Source organism: Macaca thibetana, chromosome 1, assembly GCF_024542745.1.
Source record: "Macaca thibetana thibetana isolate TM-01 chromosome 1, ASM2454274v1, whole genome shotgun sequence".
Taxonomy (NCBI): Eukaryota; Metazoa; Chordata; class Mammalia; order Primates; family Cercopithecidae; genus Macaca; species Macaca thibetana.
The window spans coordinates 193,654,038-193,679,554 of record NC_065578.1 but is presented as its reverse complement, the minus strand read 5'-3'; the positions used below and the strand labels follow the sequence as shown (position 1 = coordinate 193,679,554).

The window sequence follows — 25,517 nt, the reverse complement described above, 5'->3', positions numbered from 1 at the left end:
TTATTTATATCCTGATTAAGGAAGGGATACCAGCCACTGTGTTACCTGGATGTTAGCACAGTGCTTCATACTCAACAGTGCTTAGTAATGGCTTAAAGAATGGATGAATAGATGGACAGATGAAAACTGTGTTTCCTAAATGCTGAAATGTCAAGTTTAGTGACTCAGTCATTGTTAAATTCCTGTGACCTTTTCCCTCCTCAACTCTTGGAACCTGGAGAATTTCTTACATGCACTTGCCCATGGATCACAAATCATGAAGAAGGATGCTTTACGTAGGTTTCCCATTTGAGAGGAATGCTTTTGATCTGACTGCTGTGTTTTCAATGCAATCAGACCATGGACCAGAATAAAAGCAAATATGGCTACAAATTATGCCTTTGTCACATCAGAGTTCTTAGAGTTGAGTATTTCCAATCTAAACGTTGGTAATACTCTAGTAATAGGCACTCTCCTGCTAAACCAAATATCACATGACTCTCGTGATACCTCTGTCCATGATAAGAAATGGCGTTTGCATCCCTGCTCTCTGGTTTTCTCCAACCTCTGTGTTTAGGAGCCACCAGCCAGGTTTTGATGCCTTCATTTCAAGAGTTTTAAATGAACCTAAAATAAAAAGAACAACATTACATTTGCAAAAATTAACAAGTAAATATTGTGGTTGATAGTTCTCTACGAATCCTAAAATTCCTGCTTCACAAGAGACTTTCAAATAGAATTTAACCATTTTTCTTTAGGTAGGACTACAAGTATAACAGATAAAAACAAAACAATAACAACACACACGGAGAGATAACTAAAGAAATTTTTAAATCTCTACCATGCCTCACTAGAAGAAACTTTCACTTATCTAAATATAGTGTTACAAGTTAACTCACACACAATACAGCTTCACAGTCCTAAGTATCAAAGTGACCTCGAATGACATCATTGGGCTTCAAAAATATCATACATGTTTCCTTTCCCTCTCTTCATTTTGCTTTTTTCTCTTTTTTATAAAAGAAAATCAAAATAAAATCTTCTTCCTCCATGTTTTCAAATTTTCCATAAAGCTTACATATGTGACTAGAGATTTACATAAATTGTTCAGAAAAAAACACTGAAAGAATGAGATTTCTAAAACTTCTGGCTATCCATTGTGGTATTTAACATTACCCCCTGGCAGTTAATATTTAAATTCTGTTGACTATAATTTATGACTCTTTCCCAGATTGTGGGTGAAAATGAATAGATACAGTTATCTTCCTCAAACCCACTGAAAAAGATCTCCAGTTTTCCTCTCTCCAATGCAAGTATTTAGGTTTGCAGATTTAGAGATGCCAGCCAATCCTAGCTTCTCAGTCTGTCTCTAGGCTTATATGGGAAGGATGATTGATCTTCTAATACTCGATGAAAAGATGAGAGAATTTGACTGAATCTCTTCTGTCTCTGATTTTAATATGATAGATTAATAATCTATTGATTATCGTATTAATACAATGTTAATACAATATAATTAATACTCTCTAGATGTATTAGTGAGTTACTGGCATGTGAAAAACCAACAAGAACCCTCTTTTTTCCCCTGCTCTTAATCAAACCAGTCCATTTGGACTTCTGTGCCTGCATCTGAGGCAGACTCACACAACCTCACTCAAAGTGCTGTCGAGGGACTGCCTTCACTAGATCCTCAGGCAGCGTGTGTTAGATTGGTTCAAACTATAATTGCGGTTTTTGCCATTACTTTTAATAGAAGGCAAAATAGAAGGAAGGCTGCTTGTTAAAAATACAGACTCCCGGGAATTCTGCCCAAAATCTACCTTAAAGTCTCTGAAAACAAAATTCCTCTGCTTTCACATCTGCATTTTAACCGACTTCCTAGGTTTTTATTACATCCACTGAAGTTTGAGAATTTGGCTTCTGGCATCACAGCCCCACCCACACACCTGCTGCATAAGTAGATACATGTACAAACAACTCATTGGCACAGAAATATCCCTTCTGTATAATTGTAGATTGTTTAAATCTACATTTATCTTTATTTTGCACATGAAAAGCTCTAAATACCTTTGTTATTCTTTAACTTTTGTAACTATTTTTAAAAAATGTTTTCCCCTTCAAACAGTCTATAAGTCAGTTTAAAAATATGATTCCTGGAGTCACTTGCCCAAAGATATTAGGGTGCTAGAGCCTAGAGGAGGAGCAGAACTGAAGAATCTGGAAACCCTCCCAGCAGAAATAACTGTAGCTGCCTGAGCCCTGTGGGATTCATTTTTTTATCTGCTTGAGACCTCATCTATATGACACACAGTGGCTCGGGAGAAACTGCATGTTATGTAGCAACTGAGTTGGGTCACACATTTAGCCTGTGTGGTGCTGCAAATAGTTCATAAATTAGGTGACATTTTTGCACTCCATACATACTTTGGGTCTATGAGTTTGCCTAGGCTCTAAGCCAGAACCCTATGTTCTGACTCCTTAGGAAGTATATGCACAAGGAAGAGATAAGAAGGAGTAACAGATGCTATGATTGCCTTTTCCCTGTATTTCTTAGCAGGGACCTCTTTCCATTTCCCAAGTCTTTACCAGGCAGAAGGGCCCAGACCCCTAACTGGTGCTGTTTATTGCCATTTTCCAGCAAGGTCTGGCCATGAAAGTGAACCACGTGAATGTCTTGGGAGCCGCCTATGTTCAGCAGGTGTAACCTCACCCACTCTTGCTCGTACATTCTCAGGCCAGGCAAGCTGTAGATCATCCCATTAATGGCTGAAAGGACAAAGAGTTGAAATCAGTTAAAAATCTGTTGACACAGAGAGGGCGACTGGTAAGGAAATATGGGACAACTCACTCAACACCCATCTTCCTCATGTTTCTGCATTCCCAGGCCTACCTAGCCATGGAAAGCGCCCTCTTGTACGTCATATTAGTGAGAGGCTGAAGCAGAACCACTAGTCCTTCTCGTATCATTCACGCCAGCCTACAGCAGAAGGCGGGGGTGTCTCCCTTTCCAAGCGGTGTATCACTCTTTTCCCCAGCTTTTACACTTCTGTGCTTTACCCATGTAGCCTTTCCATTAACAGTCTTAATTTTCCTTAACTACAAAAAGATAAACACAAATATAGGCAGACAAAGTAAACTCCAGGGGTTAGAGTCAGCAAGGAGACATGCAGCATGTCACCTTAAGGCCTTCTAAATTCAGAGAAAGTTTCAGGCAAATTTGGAAGTCTAGGAGTTTATAATATGAGGAGTTTATTGTTGGTGTATCCAGCAACCATAGCAAGTCACGTTTTTTCTCTCATTGGTACGATAACTCCTCTGCCCACTTCTCAGATTAGGTGTCTCGGGTTCTCAGGCTTTATCTACTCTCCCTGTAGTAAAATATGTGGATTTTTTTTTTAAAGTCCCTGAGAAACATGATCACCTTAAAAATGTAACACAAAATTTTAAAGATAAAGTTTAGTGTTACCAAACATTTAACTGAAACCAAAGTGAGGGAAGTGCTTTGTTTCCTTCTTCTTAAGTTAGAGGAACTGCTGTGAAATTTCAGAAACCAGGCAAGCGAATTTTTGGAGAGGAACGGGTTGAGATCATTTGGGCATCCTTAAAATTATATCAGGCATGAGAACACCTGTCTACATATTCATAACACAAGCTCGTACCTTTCTCCTCTCAGTTTCTGTTTCAGTTACTAGCTTACAGGCCAAATTTCTGAGTGAATTTCCAAGTAGGCACACTTTTCCCAGTGTGACCACCCACATGCTCTCTTGCCACTATTCTCCCATTACCTGGGTACCTAGTTTCTTCTCTCATTTTGTTCTCATATGCTTTGGGTGCCACTGGTAGCTGCTGAGAGCTAAAACTGTTAGAATCATTCTTATTTTAGAAAAGACACACAGGTGATCATTTCTTTTATATAAACACTTGTGCCTTTAGAGATCCAGAAACAAGCTTATTAACTTTTTAAATTGCAGAACAATGTTAATTCCTTTTCAATGTGTGTTACCAGCTGAAGCACACTGGCTTTTTGTTGTTGTGGTTTTCTGTTCGTTTGTTTTACAGCAGCTTCTCTGCACTATCTTTCAGACTTTCTCTTTTTGCCTCACCCACAGTGTTACCTGCCAGATTACATCAGCCCTCTGGAATGTTAAGGAACCAGTTTTAATTGTAGCTCTGGTTGTCTCAGAAGCATCTCATGTCTAATCTTGTGAAGCTCTAAGGGCAGGAATCACTGTGACCCAGTGTGATTTAATTAGGAGATTAGATCAAAGTCAGAGGAAAATACCGTGAAACTCATGGGATTTTTTCACTTCTGAGGATGTGAGTCTCCAAGAACTTCGGGACTTCTTTTCATAGTACCAGCTCTTCTTTTCATCGAAGGTCATAAATAGTAAGACAAATTCTCTCATGTCCACAGGCATGTTGCTGTCCTTATGTAGTATTCCTTTTTGGCAGATTAGGAGGGGACCTATCAAGCCTGAGTGAATATCTTTTTCCTGGAAAAAGAGAGTAAATTGTATTGTCTCTTTCTCAGGAATTTCCTTGCTCTTCTGATAGTCACTCATCATATAAAAAAGGAAACTTTCTGACAGGCTCTGAATTTGAAGATGAAGATTATAAATGAATGGCGTAATAAGCCTGGATATTTATCACCTAATTCTGTTGTATTCATAATCCTCCTTCCTCTGGTTGATCTTTATCCCAGTAACAATGATGATAATAATAAATTGATAATATAAGGGATACTATTTATTGGGAATCTACCAGAATATTAAATGATTTGCCTGCAATCTCTCATTTAATCGTGACAACTATCTTATATGATAAATATAAATTCATTCATTGAACAAGTATTTACCAAGTGCTTACCATGCACTATGTACTATTACCTCATTTTTAACTTCTGATACCAGGCTAAGAGAGGTCAAGGAATTTACTAGGATTATGCATTACGTGACAGGGTAAAAATTTAAATCTGAGTCTGTGCTCTTTCCACTATGCATTAAATGAAGGAGTTGCTTCTCTTTTTAATTGACAAATAAAATTGTATGTATATACTGTGTACAACATATTGTTTTGAAGTATATATACATTGCAGAATGATAGATAAGGGAGTCTTGACTTTGCAGTTTTTTTCCATAAAGAAAGAGCAGAACATAGCTAATATTTGTTCAAGAAAATTTCAAATAAATGTCATCTTCTGTAAATGTAGGCATTCTAATTCATGGCCAATCATTCAAATAATCTTCCCTCCTCTCCACTGAATAAATGTTTCTCTCTCTGTCATCTGAAGAGCTGCATGGAGAGTCCCTGGTTATGATAAATGTAGACTGTTAACCACACCCTTATGCATTCCTCATGAAAAGCAAGACAGACATTTGACAATAAATAACCCCCTCTCTTCCATTTGGTGGACTCAGACTACGAGGTTAGGGGAATGAGAAAAACTTTCAATGAAAGTACCTACTGGGTTCACAGCTGAGTAGTAGGCCCAAGCCCGACAGGCAGAGCCAGGACTTTCTGGCCCTGATCGTTCAGTGGCATGCCATACATAGGTATAACTGCTATTTGGCTGAACAGCATTGTCTTCCTTAAACCATTCAGGAGAGTCATCTTCATAAGTCTTTCCCTCTGATGATTTTTCATAGGAAAGTCCATGGGCATGTAGAGAATATGGTCTGGATGCTAAATTTTTAAAACGAACCTAGAGAAAGGAATGATCCACAAATGTGCTTAAGCTTAACAAAAATCTAAACCACAAAAATGTCAGCATTATAGGCCAAAGTGACTGGTTATAAAATCGGAGCTAAGATATAAGGTATAAAATAACTTATGTATATTATTTCATTTAATTTTCACAACCATCCTGTGAGATATGGCCCAAGTAGTTTTCTCCAGAAATACCAAAAGATATGTGTTCTTAGGCTCAAGGCCAAAGTACTGACATTATCTACTAATGAAATGAGAGTGATAGGTAGTGAAGATATGAAGATGAAAGAGGCTTGATTCTTGTTCATAAGAAGCTTTTAAGCTTCTGATGAAAACAACATGCACATGGGCATCCACACTAGAAATCTGGAGACAACAGGTGCTATATACAAAGTCTAAGTGGGTTCAGATGATGATGCCCTGGAGGAACGATTTGGCTGAGTATTTAGGAGAGGTTGGAAGAATTAAGGTAAGTTTATTGGAGGAAATGGAATTGGCCATCGTAGAATGAACAGGAGCTAGAAAGACATTTCAGACTCTCGGAAGGGCAGAAGGATGCCTGTGAGCAGGGGAATAAAGGAAGAGTTTGGGGAATAGCAAGGAAGAATCTGAATGGAGCTGGGCTGTGAAATGCACAGGGACAGGTGGAACCTGGTGAGAAATGAGGCTGGAAAAGGACCAGGTTGGAGCCAGATGGTAAAGGACTTAAATGCCATATGGGAAGTCTTCACACCCCAGCAGTCAGACTCGTGAAGCTCCTCCCGGCCCTTCTATAACTTCTAGTGATTAAAGATCCCCTGTCTCTTCCTTATTTTATTCTACAAAGCCAGCATCACCCTAATAACAAAACCTGGCAAAGACACAATGAATCATGAAAACCACCAGCCAATATCTCTGATGTACATAGATACAAAAATCTTCAACAAAATACTGGCAAACCAAATCCAGCAGCAAATTAAAAATTAATTCATCACAATCACATAGGCTTCATTCCTAGGATGCAAAGTGGCTCAATGTATGCAAATCAATAAATGTGATTCACCACATAAACCAAATTAAAAACAAAAACAGTATCATCATCTCAATAACCATGGAAAAAGCTTTTGATAAAACCTAACATCTCTTCATGATAAAAACCCTCAACAAACTAGGCATTGAAGGAACAAACTTCAAAATAATAGGAGCCATCTATTGCAAACCCACAGTCAACATCATACTGAATGAGCAAAAGCTGAAAGCCTTCCCTGTGAGAACTGGAACAAGACATGGATGTCCACTCTCATCACTCATATTCAACACAGTACTGGAAATTCTAGTCACAGCAATCAAGCAAGAGAAAGAAATAAAAGGCAATCAAAGAAGAAAAGAAGTTAAACTATCTCTCTTCATTGACAATATGATTCTGTACCTAGAAAACCCTAAAGACTCCACAAAAAGGCTCCAGGAACTGATAAATGACTTCAGTAAAGGTTCAGTATGCAAGATTAATGTACAAAATCAATTATACAAAATACAATGTACAATGTACAAAGTAGCATTTCTATACATCAGTAATGTTCAAACTGAGAGCGAAATCAAGAACACAATCCCATTAGAAATAGACACACACACACACACACACACATACACAAAATACCTAGGAAAACATCTAACCAAAGTGGTGAAAGATCTCTGTAAGGAGAATTACAAAACACTGACGAAAGAAATCATAGGTAACACAAACAAATGGAAAAACATTGTATGCTCATGTATTGAAAGAATCAGTATTGTTAAAATAGCCATTGTGCCCCAAGCAATCTACAGATTCAACACTATTTTTAATGAACTACTGGAATCATTTTCCTCAGGATTAGACGAAGCTATTCTAAAATTCATATGGAGTCAAAAAAGAGCCCGAATAGCCAAAGCAATCCTACGCAAAAGGAACAAATCTGGAGGTATCACAGTACCTGACTTGAAACTATACTATAAAGCTGCAATAACCAAAATAGCATGATACTGATACAAAAACAGACACATAGGCCAATGGAACAGAATAAAGAACTCAGAAATAAAGCCACACACTTACAACCACCTGAACTTTGACAAAGTCGTCAACAACAACAACAACAACAAAACAAAAACAAGGGGAAAAGAACTCGTATTTAATAAATGGTGCTGGAATAGCTGGCTACCCATATGTGAAAGAATGAAACTGGACCCCAATGAATCCAATGAAACTGGATTAATCATATACAAAAATTAACTCAAGATGGATTACAGATGTACCCTAGGACATAAAGTATAATTTTTAAAAAAATGGATTAAATATTTAAATGTAAGACCTCAAACTTTAAGAATCCTAGAAGAAAACTTAGGAAACACCATTCTGGATATCAGCCTTGGGAAAGAATTTATGACTAATTCCTCAAAAGCATTTCAACAAAAGCAAAAATTGACAAACTAAAGAGCTTTTTCTCAGCAAAAGAAGCTACCTACAAAGTGAACAGACACAGAATGGAAAAAATATTCACAAAGTATGTATCTGACAAAGGTCTAATATCCAGAAACTATAAGATAGTTAAACAATTGAGCAAGTGAAATACAAATAACCCCATTAAAAGGTGGGCAAAAGACATGAACAGATACTTCTCAAAAGAAGACATACGAATAGCCAACAAACGTGAAAAAAAATGCTCAACATCACTAATCATCAGAGAAATGCAAATCAATACTACAGTGAAATACCATCTCACACCAGTCAGAATGGCTATTAGTAAAATCCAAAAAATAGATGCTGGTGAGGCTGTGAAGAAAAGGGAATGCTTATACACTGCTGCTTAGAATGTGAATTAGCCACTGTGGAAAAACGTTTGGGGATTTCTCAAAGAACTTAAAACAGAACTACTATTTTAAGTGAGGAGACCACTCCTCATATTGTCTTATGCCCAATTTCTGCCTCCAAAGAAAGAAGAAGTAAAAGGCAGAAATGAAATCTACAAGCAGACAGCCCGGCACCACACCGTGGGCCTGGTAGTTAAAGATCGACCCCTGACCTAATTGGTTATGTTATCTATAGATTACAGACATTGTATAGAAAAGGACTGTGAAAATCCCTGTCCTGTCCTGTTCTGTTCTAATTACCGGTGCGTGCAGCCCCCAGTCACGTACCCCCTGCTTGCTCAATGGATCATGACCCTTTCACACGGACCCTCTTAGAGTTGTGAGCCCTTAAAAGGGACAGGAATTGCTCACTTGGGGAGCTCGGTTGTTGGAGACATGAGTGTTGCCAAAGCTCCTGGCTGAATAAAGCCCTTCCTTCTTTAACTCGGTGTCTGAGGGGTTTTGTCTGAGGCTTGTCCTGCTACAATTTGACCTAGCAATTCTATTACTGAGTATATAGCCAAAAAAGAAAATAAAACTGTTCAGCTGGGCACAGTGGCTCATGCCTGTAATCCCAGCACTTTGGGAAGCTGAGGCAGGCAGATTACCTGAGGTCAGGAGTTTGAGACCAGCCTGGCCAATATGGTAAAACCCTGTCTCTACTAAAAATACAAAAATTAGCTGGGCCTGGTGGTGGGCACCTGTAATCCCAGCTACTCGGGAGGCTGAGGCAGGAGAATTGCTTGAACCTTGGAGGCAGATGTTGCAATGAGTTGAGATCATACCTCTGTACTCCAGCCTGGGCGACAGATTGAGACTCCATCTCAAAAAAAAAAAAAAGAAAAAGAAAATACATTGTTCTACCAAAAAGACACATGTACTAGGATGTTCATCACAGCATTATTCACAGTAGCAAAGACATGGAATCAACCTAGGCGCCCATCAGTGGTGGACTAGATAAAGAAAATATGGTATATATGCACCATGGAATACTACGCAGCCATAAAAAAGACTGCAATCATGTCCTTTACAACAACATGGATGCCAGCTGGAGGCTGTTATGCTACATGAATTAATATAGAAACAGAAAACCAAATACCACATGTTCTCACTTATAAGTGGGAGCTAAACATTGGGTACTCACAAACATAATGGCAATAAACACTGGGGACCACTAGAGCGGGGTGGGAGGAGGGAGATGAGCAAGGGCTGAAAAACTATTGGGTACTATGCACACTACTTGGATGATGGGATCAATCATACCCTAAACATCAGCATCACATAATATACCCAGATAACAAACCTGCACATATGCCCCCTGAATCTAAAATAAAAGTTAAAATTATTTTTAAATACACAAATGAAGTTATTTTTATCTCGTGAAATCCAGGGCTAAAACAAAGATTCAGTATTTGATTTTTTTCCTTTTGCCTAAGGCTCCAGTATGACTCAATGCAACATTGTTACTGATCCTGTCTTTATTCACAATTGTGATGTTTTGTTAATTGTGACTTTCCTGTGTTTATTTTGATTTTTAAATTTTTAAAAAAACTTCAGTTGCTTTAGGGATGCAAGTGGTTTTTGGTTACATGGATGAATTGTATAGTGGTGAAGTCTAGGATATTAGTTGTACCTGTCACCTGAGTAGTGTACCCTGCACCCAGGAGGTAGCTTTTCATCCATCCCCCCATTCCCTTTTGAATTTCCAATGTCCATTATACCAATCTATCTGCCTTTGCATACCCATAGGTTAGCTCCCATTTATAAGTAAGAGCATACAGCGTCTGGTTTTTGATTCCTGAGTTACTTCACTTAGAATAGGTTTTTAAAATATTGTGTTAAATTATCATTCATCTTGAAAAAGGATCCCCTAATCATAAGAGAGAATATTGCCTTCCATAGTTTCATGGAAAATTTAGAATAATTAAGATTCTTATATCCTTATGTACTTGTTCACCTTTTTAAAAAGAGCAAATGGTCACTGAAAATGTAGTAATGCTTACACAGGTATAGTAGATTATATTTTAAAATCTAGAATAGCTGACTTTAGAATCAGGGTTCTTTCTGGGTTTTTGAACGTGAGAGGTTAGCAAAAATGGCTGAAGTAAACTTTGTTCTAAAAGCAAGTTATAATCCTGGGTCTGGACACAAGATTTTGAAAGAAATGACCAGAACTAGGAAGACACTGAAGAAACTTGCTCACTTTTGGAGGGCACAGAGATATCTTTACTTTCCTTACTCATTTTATTTAACTTCACTTTATTTATTTTTTTTAGGAAAACATCAGGAGATATTTCTAAATTGCTATTACTACTAGCACTACTACTGCCACCACCACCACCACTATTATGAAGCCCAATGCAATTGCTCTTGAATATATTAATTTTCTATGTTAACTTGAGATAGGTTAGCTTTAGATAGAAATTACAGAGAGATTTTCTACAGATTATATAGTTTTCAGCATTTAAAAAAAAGTGAGATCTTTTTTTTTTTAGTCTTGAAGATTGCCAAATTGTTTGACAAGGAGTCTTTGAAAAGAAATGTAATTATTCATTAATCCTGGAAAATAAACAAATCACTTATAGCTCTCTTGCCACCTGCACCTTTACAACCCTCTGGTGCTTGTGAAAATTCCTCTGATGATCTTAGCAGTGCTCAAAAGACTTACTTGGATAACATCATCCACTTCAGCTCTGATAATAGGACCAAGAATTCCGAGATGCTCTTCATACTCCCCTCGAGGATCACGTTTGGTAAAAGTGCTGTCGAGGTACTTTCGAAAAACTACTTTCTTATATACGGTGTCTTCTGGAATATCATCAGAGTCTTCAATATCTGTTTCCCTGAAATAATAATACTAATTGTGTAAAAGAAGAAATTAAAGACTGTTCAAAGAATTTAGGAAATTGTCTCTTTCTAAATATAGCATCTAGCATAGAGAAGGTCTTTAATAAATATTTGATGGACAAATGAGTAAATGTAAAAGTGAATAAAAACAAAAGCCAGTAAATATCTTTCAATTCCTAACTCAGATATTATTTCATAGGTAAGTCTTCCTATGACCTTTCAGACTAGGTCAAGTCTCTATATCAATTCCTTATATTTCTATAGTATTATTATAGTATACATAGTAAATTCCTGTAGTATTCTTATACTATTTCTATAGTATATACGGTATATTATATATAATTTATTTGTGAGATTATCTATTAATATCTGACTCTCACTGGGTATAAGTACCACGAGGTCAGCCATTGTGCCTAGTTTGCTCATAATACTCTCTCCAGTGGTAAGCACATTATCTGGCACACAGTAGGAGCTTAATAAATTTTTGTCAAACATATAAATGAATGCACAAATACAATCATATGTTCTAAATTTTAAGATCAAAGGCAGACAAAGCCATGTAATGGGACAGCGCCAGAGCTTGGGGCTATCAGGTGACAATGGTCAGATTAATTAGAAGGTCATACTTATGAAAGTCACTGGATGGATGAATGTTTTGTACCCTGAAAGTAGCCACTCTTCTCACATTTGTTTTTTGCTAATGTCCATTATTCTTAAGCTTCTTGACACTGGTGTGGACAAAGATTTTTTGGATATGACCTCAAAAGCAAAGGCAACAAAAGCAGAAATAGACAAATGGGATTGCCACCAAACTCAAAAGTTCATGCACAGCAAAGGAAATGACAGAGTGAAGAGACAACCTGTGGAATGGGAGAATATTCTTGAAAACCAAATATCTGATAAGGAATTAAAATTAAAAGTATAAGGAACTCAATTCAGCAAAAACCCAAATAGCCTGATTAAAAAATGAGCAAAAGACTTGAATAGACATTTCGTAAAAGAAGACATACAAATGACCAACAAATATGTGAAAAGATGCTCAACATTACTAATAATCAGAGAAATGCAATTTAAAATCACAATGAGGGCTCACCTCACACCGTCAGGATTGTATTATAAAAATGACAAGAGATAAATGTTGGCAAGGATGTGAAGAAAAGGGAACTCTTGTACATCTTGGTGAGAATGTAAATTAGTACAGCCATTATGGAAAACAGTATGGGAGGTTCCCTTAAAAATTAAAAATAGAATTACCATATGATTCATTCATCCCATTTTTGGGTATATACCCACAGAAAATGAAATCAGTATGTTGAAGAGATATCTGCTCTCCCACGTTCACTGCAGCATTAGCCACATTAGCCAAGATAGGGAAGCAACCCAAATGTCTATCAACAAATGAATGGATTTCTTAAATGTGATCTTCATAAACAATGAAATACTATTTAGCATTGAAGAAAAAGAAAATGGTCTGGGCGTGGTGGCTCACACCTGTAATCCCAGTACTTTGGGAGGCCGAGGCGGGTGGATCATGAGGTCAGGAGATCGAGACCATCCAGGCTAACACGGTGAAACCCTGTCTCTACTAAAAATACAAAAAAAATTAGCCGGGTGTGGTGGCAGGCGCCTGTAGTCCCAGCTACTCGGGAGGCTGAGGCAGGAGAATGGCGTGAACCAGGGAGGCGGAGCTTGTAATGAGCCGAGATCACACCACTGCACTCCAGTCTGCGAGACACAGTGAGACTCCGTCTCAAAAAAAAAAAAAAAAAAAAAAAAAATGAAGAAATGTCATCTGCGACAACATGACTGAACCAGGAGGTCGTTATGTTACATAAAATAAGCCAGGCACAGAAAGACAAGTACTGCAGGATCTCACTTATAATGTGGAAACTGAAAACATTGAGCTCATAGAAGCAGAAGGTACGACCGTGGTTAACAAAGGAATACAGAGGTGAAGCATTGAGAAAATGGTCAAAAGATAAAATTCAATTAGAAGAAATAAATTTAGAAGATCTGTTGTATAAGATGGTGACTGTAGTTAATAACAACACACTGAATTTTTTAACATTGCTGAGTACATTTTAAGTGTTCTAACCACAAAAAAGTATGTGAGGTAATGCATAGGCTAATTAGCTTGATTTTGTCAATTCACAGTTTATAAATATATGAAAACATCATGTTTGCACCATAAATATGTATAAAACAATGACCAAAAAAAACAAAAACAAAAAAAACTGTGCTACACCCATGTAATGAAGTACATGCAATAATCTGACAAATCTCCAGAGAAATTTACTGAGTGAAAAAATACCAGTCCCCAAAGGTTGCATGTTGCCTGATTCCATTTATGTGATATTCTTGAAATGACAAAATTATAGAAATGGAGATCAGACTACTGGTTGCCAGGGAATAAGGAAGGGGTATGGTGGGAGGAAGGTCGATATGAGTATAAAGGGGTAAAGAGAGGGATTTTTAAGGTGATGGTAAACATCCCGTATCTTGACAGTATCAATGTCAGTATGCTGGTTGTGATATAGTATTATAGATTTGCAAAATGTTACCCCTGGGAGAAACTGGGTAAAGAATACTCATGATACCCAAATAATCTCTCCGTATTATTTCTCTTGACTGTATGTGGATCTATTTTATTTTTATTCCAAAATAAAAAGTTTAATTACATAATGCACATTATTTCCATCTAGTTCATTGTCTCAGTCTAGGACTGAAGCATGTCGAATTTTCCCACTGGCTCTCACATTTCCCAAGCCTGTGGAAACAAGCCAAACACTCACCCATCACACCCATAATATTTGCTATATACCATGAGCCATCAACAGAGAATCTCATCCTGCCTTTCTTCTGGTCTACCTCCCCTACTAATCCCATCTTTCCAGACTCTGAGCATAACATGCAAACTCACAGAACACAAGGGAGTGGGTAAAGCAACTTTGACTGCTATTAAAGTGGGTCGTGAGCCTTGAATGGAATACAAGATTTTGAAGGTGGTTCCATCCCTATTTACTCTGGACAGGCCCTACATCTTACTCCCTCAGGCCTTGCTTAGAAATGCTTAGATAGCTAGTTGTTCTCATATGGTATTGAGTGCAACATTTAAATAGGAAGTCATAGGAAAAAGTGTTTTAAACAGAGTTCTAATGTGGAAATGTCAGGCATCAGATTAATGAAGTCATTTGCGTAAGTCACACCATACATTGTGTTTGCCTACTGTAATTACACTTTGGTTTTTTAAGTGATTAATGTAACAGTTTTAGTAAAAGCTGTGGGCTATGTCTAGACAGTTGATGCGCAGTCATCATGCTATGTCCCTGAGAATTTGTAGTTGACTAAGCCTTGCTCCTTTCCTTCTCTTTCTGTATCTTCATCCCAGAACAAAGAACCCAGTTCAACATGGCTTTCTACCCCTAAGCAAAACTGAATTGTAAATTATCTTTAAAACAAAGTGATTTGGATCTCTTAGAAATTCTGATCTAAACAAGTAAATGCAAAAAGGAGATTTCTACATCATATTTGGGTTTGGATTTGAGGCTAACTTCAATTAAATCATATTGATTAGCATATAGCTATGGATAGGTTGGGCTCTGCCTGGAGCAATAAGAGTCAGTAGAAACAAGGGTAGTAAGAGGAGAGGACACAGAAAAAGGCCTAATTACAGAATATTATAGAGTTCTCCCAATGATTGTTCTTATATTGTCCAGGGGTCATCCAAGGTAAAGAAGCAGTTTTGGAATTGACAAAGGAAATAGAACAGACCAACTTGCAATAGGGGAACCACACTGTTCTTAGTATAATTTGCCCACAATTATCCCCCTGAATTGTAGTAGCTACTTTTTTCAGGAGTAATGGAAAAATGAGAATAAAAAAGGAGAAAACTGGCCAAACCTGTGTACAAATTCTGAATAATCCCAGGATATTTCTTCAGCAGCAATGTAATAATTTCTTCTGTTTCCATTGTTGCTGCGGAGGAGGTACCATGCTGCAATGTTGTCAGGATTTCTGGAGGAGTTGATGTTTGTCCTAACATCAGTTTTGTAGGGGTCATCATAGGGCACATAATCAATTTCAGCATAGTCATCTTCACTGCTCTGGACCTCTTCCTTTGGAATAATCTCAATGTAATCTGTACCATCTTTACTGAGGCCCACTATAACCAGTGGATTAAATTCCTTTGATAGAAAAGTATCATTGAGAGTAGGAGATGAAGGAGATGGCATCTGACCAAGGTCTGGATAAGGAAAAGTCTCATTAAATTCTGGAAGATGCAATGACTGACTAGATTCAGAAGGGTAGAATGTCTGATCAAGGTCTGGAGGAGGTGATATCTGGCTGAGATCAGGGAGAAGGGTGGTCTCACTGATGTCTGGAGAGACAGTCACCTGGCTGAGGTCTGGAGAAAGGGGCATCTGACCGAGGGCTGGGGAAAGGTTTGTATGACTGAGTTCTGGAGAGAGGTTTGTCTGGCTGAGGTCTGGAGAAAGGGTTGTATGACTGAGGTCTGGAGAAAGGGTTGTCTGGCTGAGGTCTGGAGACATGGGCATCTGACCAAGGGCTGGGGAAAGGTTTGTCTGACTGAGGTCTGGAGAAAGGGTTGTATGGCTGAGGTCTGGAGAGAGGTTTGTATGACTGAGGTCTGGAGAAAGGGTTGTATGACTGAGGTCTGGAGAAAGGGTTGTAGGACTGAGGTCTGGAGAAAGGGTTGTATGGCTGAGGTCTGGAGAAAGGGTTGTATGACTGAGGTCTGGAGAAAGGGTTGTGTGACTGAGGTCTGGAGAAAGGGTTGTATGACTGAGGTCTGGAGAAAGGGTTGTAGGACTGAGGTCTGGAGAAAGGATTGTATGACTGAGATCTGGAGAAAGGGTTGTAGGACTGAGGTCTGGAGAAAGGGTTGTATGACTGAGGTCTGGAGAAAGGGTTGTAGGACTGAGGTCTGGAGAAAGGGTTGTGTGACTGAGGTCTGGAGAAAGGGTTGTGTGACTGAGGTCTGGAGAAAGGGTTGTATGACTGAGGTCTGGAGAAAGGGTTGTAGGACTGAGGTCTGGAGAAAGGGTTGTATGGCTGAGGTCTGGAGACATGGGCATCTGACCGAGGGCTGGGGAAAGGTTTGTCTGACTGAGTTCTGGAGAGAGAGTCGTGTGGCTGAGGTCTGGCGAGAAGTTTGTTTGGCTGAGTTGTGGAGAGAGGGTCACCTGGCTGAGGTCTGCAGAGGGGACTGTCTGCCAGACTTCACGTTCTGAGGAAGGGGACATTTGACTTATATCAGTGGGGAAGGACTTGTGACTTCGGTCATACTCAAGCATCTCACTGAGCTCTGGAGCAGAGGATCTGTGACTGGGGTCTGAAGTAGAGTGCATTTCATCAGGGTCTTGAATGGGGAATGTTTCATAGTGTTCCTCTGGGGGCACTGTCTGATAAAGATCTGGAGGAGAGCTTGTCTGACGAGTATCATTCGAGGAATTCTGATTATGGTCAGGAAGTGAGGCTATCCAGCTAAAATCCATAGAGGGCAATGTCTGATTGAGGTCTTTGGGAAGAGATGTTTCATTGGATTTATGAAGCAACAATGAATGGTTAAGTCTTCTTTCTGAAAATGTGTTGTAGGCTTCAGTTCTTAGAGGGTGAAAGGTCCTTGGAGATAAAGGAGCATGGTGTGTACGCTTCTCTTTTTTCTTTTTTCGTGTCTTAATGAGAAACTGACTTTTCTTTAGTCCACTCTTTCCTCCATCCTGTCTTACTTGCAGAGATTTATGTCTAACTCTAGGAAACCTTGGGTGGCCACTCTGCTTTCCAGGCTTGTTGGCAAGAGGGGTGCTTTCTCCCCAAGCACGTGAGGCATTCTGGGGGCTGATCAGTCGATTGTTAACAGCTGTGTCTTCATCAGTATCTTGGATTATTTCATAGCTACCTTTCTCAGAAGCCAAATGCCATCTCCCAACCAAAATCTTAGATGAGTTATTTTGTTTTAAGAGTAACAGATCACTAGGAAGGTCCTCCCAGGGCCTCACTCTGGAGGGAGAACCAGTGTCTCGGCTTAGGTGTCTCCCAACTTTATGTGCTAGTAATTTCATCCGGGAGAACCTGTGCTTTGCTGCTTGGTCTCTTTCTACCTTGGGTCCCTTACGTTTAGCATGTTCTTGATTTTTGAATTCTCTAGCACCAAGTGAAAGTAGATGTATCCCTGTGACATCTGGCTGTAGAGGATCCTCTATAGGGTCTTCAGAATAAGGGCTGGAATGCTCTGCTGTGGAAGAATTGAGAACTGAGTTCTTGCCAGTGAGGTGTCTCAGTGGGGAACCAGCTGTGGTGGCTTGTCGGTGAGAAGGGGTTTTCTGAGGTTCTGCAAAATTATTGACAGTGAGCTTACTAATATTACTTGGGGAAGAATAATTTGAACCAACAATTATATCTGTGTTCGAAGAAATGAATTCAGTGCCATTCTCCAGAACTAGGGCAGTAAGATTGTACTCTTCTTCTTCCTCATTCAATGATGAGTTTCTGAATGACCTAATTCCTAATGCTGCAGCCAGTCTGCTCTGGTAATCATAGTCAGTGTCACTCTCTTCATCTTCAGTTTCTAAAGGATCATGCATTTTCCGTGTAGCTATGACTGTAGATTCTGGAGGTTCAAAAATCTCATATGAGTCTTCATCATCATCTGTAATGCATTTAACATCCCTGAATTTCAGCCTCAGCTTTTTGCTTCTTGGACTAGAATTCATGGAAGTTAACATCCAAGTTCCTATAGAAGAGAGATAGAGAGAAGAGATATCTGGAAGTCTGGGAAAAGACATGAAAACCCAGTAATCCATTGTGGCAGGTAATTTCTAATAAACTTTAGACAGGAATACTCAAGTATGGGCTGTGGACCACTGCTTGTCTGTGAACTATTGATTACTGGGTCAAAATAACATAAGGAGAGAAAAATGAGAATGAAATATTTAATAAACTTTTTCTTTTCTAAAGCAATTTGACATTGCTGTGACTCTAAGCACATGACCAGTGCATTTATCTCGCTTAACAGAATAAAAACCAAAAGTATTGCTTAGTGGAGATTAGAGGGGAAAAATGGTCTTCCAGCACAGATAGTTACTCACTATTTTAAAATATATTAAGAAAGGGATGAATCAAGAATAAAATGGACTTTTAATATCATAAATATCTTAACAGCACATCTTGTCTTAGAATTAGAGTTAAAGGGCTGACGATGAGCTCTATCCTCACAAATAAGAGACATTTAGATGTTTCTAAGTAATAATTCAGGGGGACAGTTCTGAATCTCTGAAATGGCATGCATTGCTGGCACATTAAAGATTTCTTGGTGAGTCTCTAATAGTTACCATTGTTGGTGTCTACTGAGTGCCAGGCACTTGGCACTTGGCACATATTACTATTTTAATGGTCAAAGTAACTCTGTGAGATGTGATTACACTGTTTTCCAGATAAATGATCTGTGGCTCAGTGAGGCCAAGTAACTTGTGTGAGGTTACACAGCGATTGAGCGGCAAATCACGACTTGCATTCCAGTCTGACAAACCCCAAAGCTGTTGCTGAAGCAGCTTCTAAGGCACTGTACCTGATGATTGAAGATGGCTGTCGCAAAAAACTGAAAAGGGCATTTTGATAAAAGAAATGCTCTTTTGTGGGCAAAATATTTATGCTTCTTCCTCAAAGTTATGCCTTATTTTTCTGCTGTTGTATATCTTCCTAATTTGCTCAGAGAAGGAAAAATATAACCTACACTAAAGAACTGGATCCATTTAAGTCATTAATTTCTCAAAGAGAAACCATGAGAAACATTGAAAGGAAAGTCTGCAGGGGATCAGGGAGATAAATAGAGGAGCACTGGTAGCCTGGAGAGCTGCAGCAGACCTTTATAGACCAGAAATTCAAAGCAAGCTTCCTCTCTGAGTGTCCAGGCTCTTACTCACCAACATTATCCATTGTGACCGTCACAGATTCTCCTCGCATGGGGAAGAGGGTCAAGGTGTCCTCATGCCTCTTTCCATAGATGAATGAGTGCCCAGTGAAGTGGATGGTCAAAATTTCATTCTGGGTCCCCACGCTACAGAAGTGCCACTGGACAGTGTCATCAAAGCAGAATCCGAGAGTAGTTATGCTCTCGGGCACATAGCCATTGATAGCTGAAAGTGTAAAATCTGTTAAAATTCCAGGTCTATGCCAACGAAAGGGCATGTGTCTAATTATACCTAAGATAAATGTCTCCATGTTAATTTGGTTGTGTCAAAGCAGTGATTATCCAAGATAAGCTTTATCTAGTCTAACATGTGACTAGAAGATCAAACTCAGAATTTTCCAGTGAGAGATTATTCTCCTAAATTAGCCAAAGGAGAAATCTCAGGAAAAAGATAAAGCCTTCCATTTACATTGATTTAGTCATTCATTTGTCAAATGTATAGTAAACATTTTGTGCTCCATTCTCTGCCTTTAAAGATATTCTAATAATTCCACTTGGAGGAAAAGCATAATATAAGAAATTCATTTTTTGATGTACTAGTCATTGGGTAAGAAGTAATGTTCCAAAAAATAAAGCCCATGTAGCATATTTTATAGTTTTTATTGCTGTCTTATAATCTATATAGTATTCACAGTTTCCATTTGAGTATCCAGTTCATACATTTCCATAATTGTTAAAAGGGACACTGCTGTAGGCAATATTTCTATTTACTTACGTACTAAGCATAGTAAAAATCAAAGGTATGATTTCTATGAAGGCGGGGCTCATGTCTATTTTGATTACCACTCTTAGCCTTAGTACTGACTGGCATGAACAAATATTTAAATACCTACTTAAATCACTAAAGTGACTGTAATAATTTACATGATACATTATTAGTTTATACCTCATTCTAGATGTTTCTCTAAATCGTCTATAACTGCATTGTTCAATATGGTAGCCACTGGCTACAAGTGGCTATTGAGCACTTGAAATGTGGGTAGACTGGACTGAGATATGCTGTGAGTATAAGATACACATTGAATTTCAAAGACTTAGTAATGAAGTAAGTCTCATTAATTTTTATATTGATTACATGTTGAAATGATAATATTTAGGATATATTGAGTTAAGTAAAACATAATACTAAAATTAATGTCACCTATTTCTCTTTACTTTTTAATGTTGCTATCAGAAAATTTTAAATCACACATGTAGCTCATACGTAGCTTCTACTGGACAGCACTGGTCTAGAACTATGACAGATTCACTGCCAAAAGGAACTTATGCAAAGAAAACTGAGAGTAATTTTCTGTTTGAATTATTTGACCTGGCACCTGTCGGCTCTGATAATCCCTAGCTGTCAGTCATCTGAATCTATATGAACAGAACATGGAGAAATCATCCTCACATGTGTGATTACCTACTAGAGAAGGTGATTACCATGACTCTAGACTCTGAGGATCAGTAGGGGGGACTCTGGCTGTTGTGGAGAAGTTTACTGCCAGCTGGCTCAGTGACATTTCTCTCAGACGCCATGGCAGTGCTTTTGGCTACTGAACTTTAGAACTGCGGCAAAGGCCGGAAACCTCATTCAGGGAATTCCTTTTGTTCTGAATGTCTTACTGATCACTTTAAACTTCTTTGTACATTGCCTTTCCAAGACTCTTGGGTCCCTATACTCATTTTGCTCTACTTTAATGTGTCAGTTCATCTTTGAATTACTTGCCTTGTTTCCGTCCTGGCCATATATTCACCCTGAACTCAGTCTAGGATACTATTGACATGGCCTGTAACACCTTCCATTAGTCCTACCCCCTCACCCTGTTCCTCACCATTTAGAGTACGTCTGTGTACACACACACACACACACACACACGCACACGCTTGGAATAGAAGATCAAGTGCATTTCTAAGGATAGCAAGCCTTTGACCTCTTGCTTAAAAATGTTGCTATGATGTTACCCACGGATTTCATCACCAAGTCTTTGGACTGGAAGTGAGGATTGGAGATGCTCCTTAGCAAGTGGATTCTAATCCATGTCTCTGACTCTAGGCACAGTCATATTTCAACTACAGGAATGAAAAACTGATGAACAAAAATAGTACTTTGACTTACTGCTCATGATGTTTGATTCATAAAACTTGGGGTCATCACGTTTCACCTCATCAGGATTTTCACAAAACTTGTTGATGTTGTCCTCAAGGTACCAACTTTTGTTCTCATCAAACACAGCAAACACAGCCTGCTGTTCGATGTCTGCTGCCCTCTGGAGGACAAAACAGTATAGTACTGGTACAAGAACAGACACATAGACCAATGGAACAGAATAGAGAACTCAGAAATAAGGCTGCCCACCTACAACTATCTGATCCTTGACAAACGTGACAAAAACAAGCAATGGGAAAACGATTCTCTATTCCATAAATGGTTCTGGGAAAACTGGCTAGCCGTAGGCGGAAAATTTGGAACTGGACCCCTTCCTTACACCATATACAAAAATTAACTCATGATGGATTAAAGACTTAAATGTAGGCCTGGCGCGGTGGCTCATGCCTATAATATCAGCACTTTGGGAGGCCAAGGTGGGTGGATCACCTGAGGTCAGGAGTTCAAGACCAGTCTGGTCAACATGGCAAAACCCATCTCTACTACCAAAAAAAAAAAAAAAAAAAAAAAAAAAAAAAAATTAGCCAGGTATCGTGGCGTATGCCTGTAATCCCAGCTACTCGGGAGGCCGAGGCAGGAGAATCACCTGAACCTGGGAGGCAGAGGTTGCAATGAGCTGAGATTGTACCACTGCACTCCAGCCTGGGCAACAGAGCGAGACTCTGTCTCAAAAATAACAAAAACAAACAAACAAACAAACAACAACAAAACACTTAAACATAAAACCCCAAACTACAAAAACCCTGGAAGACAACCTAGACAATATTATTTGGGACATAGGCATGGGCAAAGCTTTCATGACGAACATGCCAAAAGCAATAGCAACAAAAGCAAAAATTGGCACATGGGATGTAATTGAAACAAAGAGCTCCTGCACAGCAAAATAAACTATCAAGAGAATAAACAGGCAACCTACAGAATGGCAGAAAATTTTTGCAAACTATGCATCTGGCAAAGGTCTAATATCTAGCATTTACAAGGAACTTAAATTTACAAGAAAAAAATAAACAGCCCCATTAAAAAGTAGGCAAAGGACATGAACAGACATTTTTCAAAAGAAGACATACATGCGGCCAAGGACTATATGAAAAAAACGCTCAACATCACTGATCATTAGAGAAATGCAAATCAAAACCACAATGAGATACCATCTCACACCAATAAGAATGGCTATAAATAAAAAGTCAAAAACTAACAGATGCTGGCAAAGTTGTGGAGAAAAAGGAACACTTATACACTCTTGGTGGGAGTGTAATTAGTTCAATCATTGTGGAAGACACCATGGTGAGTCCTCAAAGACCTAAAGTCAGAAATACCTTTGAACCCAGCAATTCCATTACTTGGTATGTACCCAAAGGAATATAAATCATTCTATTATAAAGACGCATGCATACGTATGTTCATTTTAGCACTCTTCACAATAGCAAAGACATGAAATCCACCCAAATGCCTATCAATGATATACTGGATGAAGAAAATGTGGTACATATACACCATGGAATACTATGTGACCACCAAAAAGAACAAGATTATGTCCTTTGCAGGGACATGGATGGAGCTGGAAGCCATTATCCTAAGCAGGCTAACACGAGAACAGAAAACCACATACTGCATGTTCTCACTTACAAGTGAGAGCTAAATGATGAGAACACATGGACACGTAGAAGGGAACAATACACACTGGGGCCTATCAGAGGACGGAGGATGGAAAGAGGGAGAGGATCAGGAAAAATAACCAATGGATACTAGGCTTAATACCTGGGTGATGAAATAATAAGTACAACAGACCTCCATGACACATGTTTACCCACGTAACAAACCTGCACATCCTGCACACGTACTCCTGAACTTAAAAGTAAAAAAAAAAAAAAAAAAGTGCTGTATTCAGTCATTAATGTTCCAGCAAATTATCTACACCACTGAATTCTCAGAAACCAAAGTGACACAGTTCTTGGAACTACTGAAGCCATATAATTCAGGCATTTATGAGAGTCCATTGCATACACAGCACTTGTTAGAGTTAAAGGTAATATGCAAAAGCAAACAGAACAGATAAGAAAATTCAGAGATTAAAATATCCCAAAAGAGCCGGGCGCATTGGCTCACACCTGTAATCCCAGCACTTTGGGAGGCTGAGGCAGGTGGAACACCTTAGGTCAGGAGTTCGAGACCAGCCTAGCCAACATGGTGAAACCCTGTCTCTACTAAAATACAAAAATTACATGGCGGTGGTGGCGGGTGCCTGTAATCCCAGCTACTCAAGAGGCTGAGGCAGGAGAATCACTTGAACCCAGGAGGCAGAGGTTGCAGTGATCTAAAATGGTGCCACTGCTCTCCAGCCTGGGTGACAGAGTGAGACTCTGCCTCAAAAGAAAAAAAAAAACAAATCCCAGAAGAAAAATTTCACTATGGCAGCTGAAAGTCTGTCTATCTCTGTAACTGCACACCTTTCAACATGAATGATTGACTGAATATGCTATGAGTGAGTGCAAAGGATAAAACAGAAGGTTGCAACAGCAAAGCCTTATGCTTCTACTATCTGTTTCCTTTCCTAGTTCAATAAATCAGGATCTTCCATATGTCCAGAAATTCATTTTCTAGGCATATGCTTATCTTGTATGCCTTGAGATAAGACCTCTTTGGTTATAGTTTAGCATAATTGGGAATTTTAGTTTAATCACATGAGACTGTAATTCTTCAATGAAGACGAACTCAGAAATTCGGTATCTTTGTTCACATTCCCCTGTATACTTTAGTCTCAACAGAGATGGGCCATTATCTTGGTGGGATTTCACTAGTAACTATGTTTCTAAATGGTTGCTTTCAGAGAATCTCTCCTCTCTCTCCCTATTGCAGGTCTCTAAAAATAACAGAGACTGGTAAAGAGCTTTATACTTTTACCAGATGGTATCTCACTAAACCCCAAACAGACCTGTAACATTTTTAGGAGGGGTATCAACCCATTTGATAAAAGGAAGAAATTAGGAGAGGCTAATCAACTTGTTCAACACATCCAATATCAACAGACCTGGAATTTGAAACTAAGACAAAACATGTTATCACACTCTAGACTTGCCTTCTGCAGTGATGGTACTGATTAAAATAGACAAGACAAAAAAAAAAAGAATAAATGTTATCACACTGGTGCTAAAAAGGACTACTTGACAATTACTGTTCTCTTGAAGGAAAAGCCCCATTATTTAGCCGGGAGACCTAACACGTTCTAGCCAGAAGAAATTCCCAGAATTTCTGAAAGGTTACTTCAAGGACAAAATACCTGTATTCCTCGCCTGTCCAGGGATCTGCTCTTACAGATTAAAAGTAGTCCTATTAGCCCAGAGGCGATGTCTCTCATGATGTCCACGTCACTGTAGTATGGTCTTGTTAAGCACTGGGCATCGTTTTCTGTGGGTTCATCGAACTCTAAGATGTTCCACTTATAAGTATAGGTTTCCCCTGGTTGAACTGCTCTGATCATGGTGTTGTTCCTGCCTGAAACAAAATACATTCAAAATTGTTTTCATTTGCAAAGTTATTTCATGATAATAAATAAATAAACAAGCTTTTGTTAGAACCAATTAATATTGCAAAAGGAATTCTTTAAATATTCTACTTGGAACCCGGATAGCATGGAGCCATTAGATACTGTTCCACTAGAGGCCACTATGACACTAACAAAAGACACCATATTTTGTTACCACTAGGAGACAAACTCCTAGGGTTTGGCTGTGATTTTTAGGATACTCCTACACGTATACTACCTGACTGCAGCAGTGACACCACTGGGCAAGGAGAATAGCAGGAAAACGTGGCGGCCTCTCAGAAGTCACTAGTTGGATTCAGTAGAAGTGAAAGATTCAAACCTGAGGTGAAAGTAGAGTTGACTTCATCTTCATAAGGTGAGAAGGTCACTCCATGAGGGTAAATGCTATAGGGGCGGCTGGCCATATTTTTGAACACGATCTACAAAGTCAAATCAAATTT

General features: G+C 38.8%; 1 protein-coding gene across 50 annotated transcripts in view; it reads right to left on the bottom strand.

Moving 5' to 3' along the window:
- The window catches only part of F5 (coagulation factor V), a 72,468-nt gene that overhangs the window by 11,191 nt on the left and 35,760 nt on the right, over positions 1-25,517 (bottom strand). The window contains exons 9-22 of one of the 50 annotated variants that reach the window (XM_050784562.1): positions 25,397-25,496; positions 24,811-25,025; positions 21,483-21,633; positions 19,338-19,550; positions 16,473-18,148; positions 16,392-16,418; positions 16,176-16,202; positions 16,041-16,067; positions 15,295-15,986; positions 11,216-11,390; positions 5,444-5,680; positions 4,262-4,472; positions 2,566-2,745; positions 490-606 (exon numbers count right to left, since the gene is read on the bottom strand). In XM_050784562.1, coding sequence (XP_050640519.1) covers positions 490-606; positions 2,566-2,745; positions 4,262-4,472; positions 5,444-5,680; positions 11,216-11,390; positions 15,295-15,986; positions 16,041-16,067; positions 16,176-16,202; positions 16,392-16,418; positions 16,473-18,148; positions 19,338-19,550; positions 21,483-21,633; positions 24,811-25,025; positions 25,397-25,496 — 4,048 coding nt within the window. Of the gene's footprint in view, positions 1-489; positions 607-2,565; positions 2,746-4,261; positions 4,473-5,443; positions 5,681-11,215; positions 11,391-15,294; positions 18,149-19,337; positions 19,551-21,482; positions 21,634-24,810; positions 25,026-25,396; positions 25,497-25,517 lie in introns of all 50 variants that reach the window. The other 49 variants (XM_050784571.1, XM_050784397.1, XM_050784543.1 and 46 more) reach the window with 49 other exon arrangements.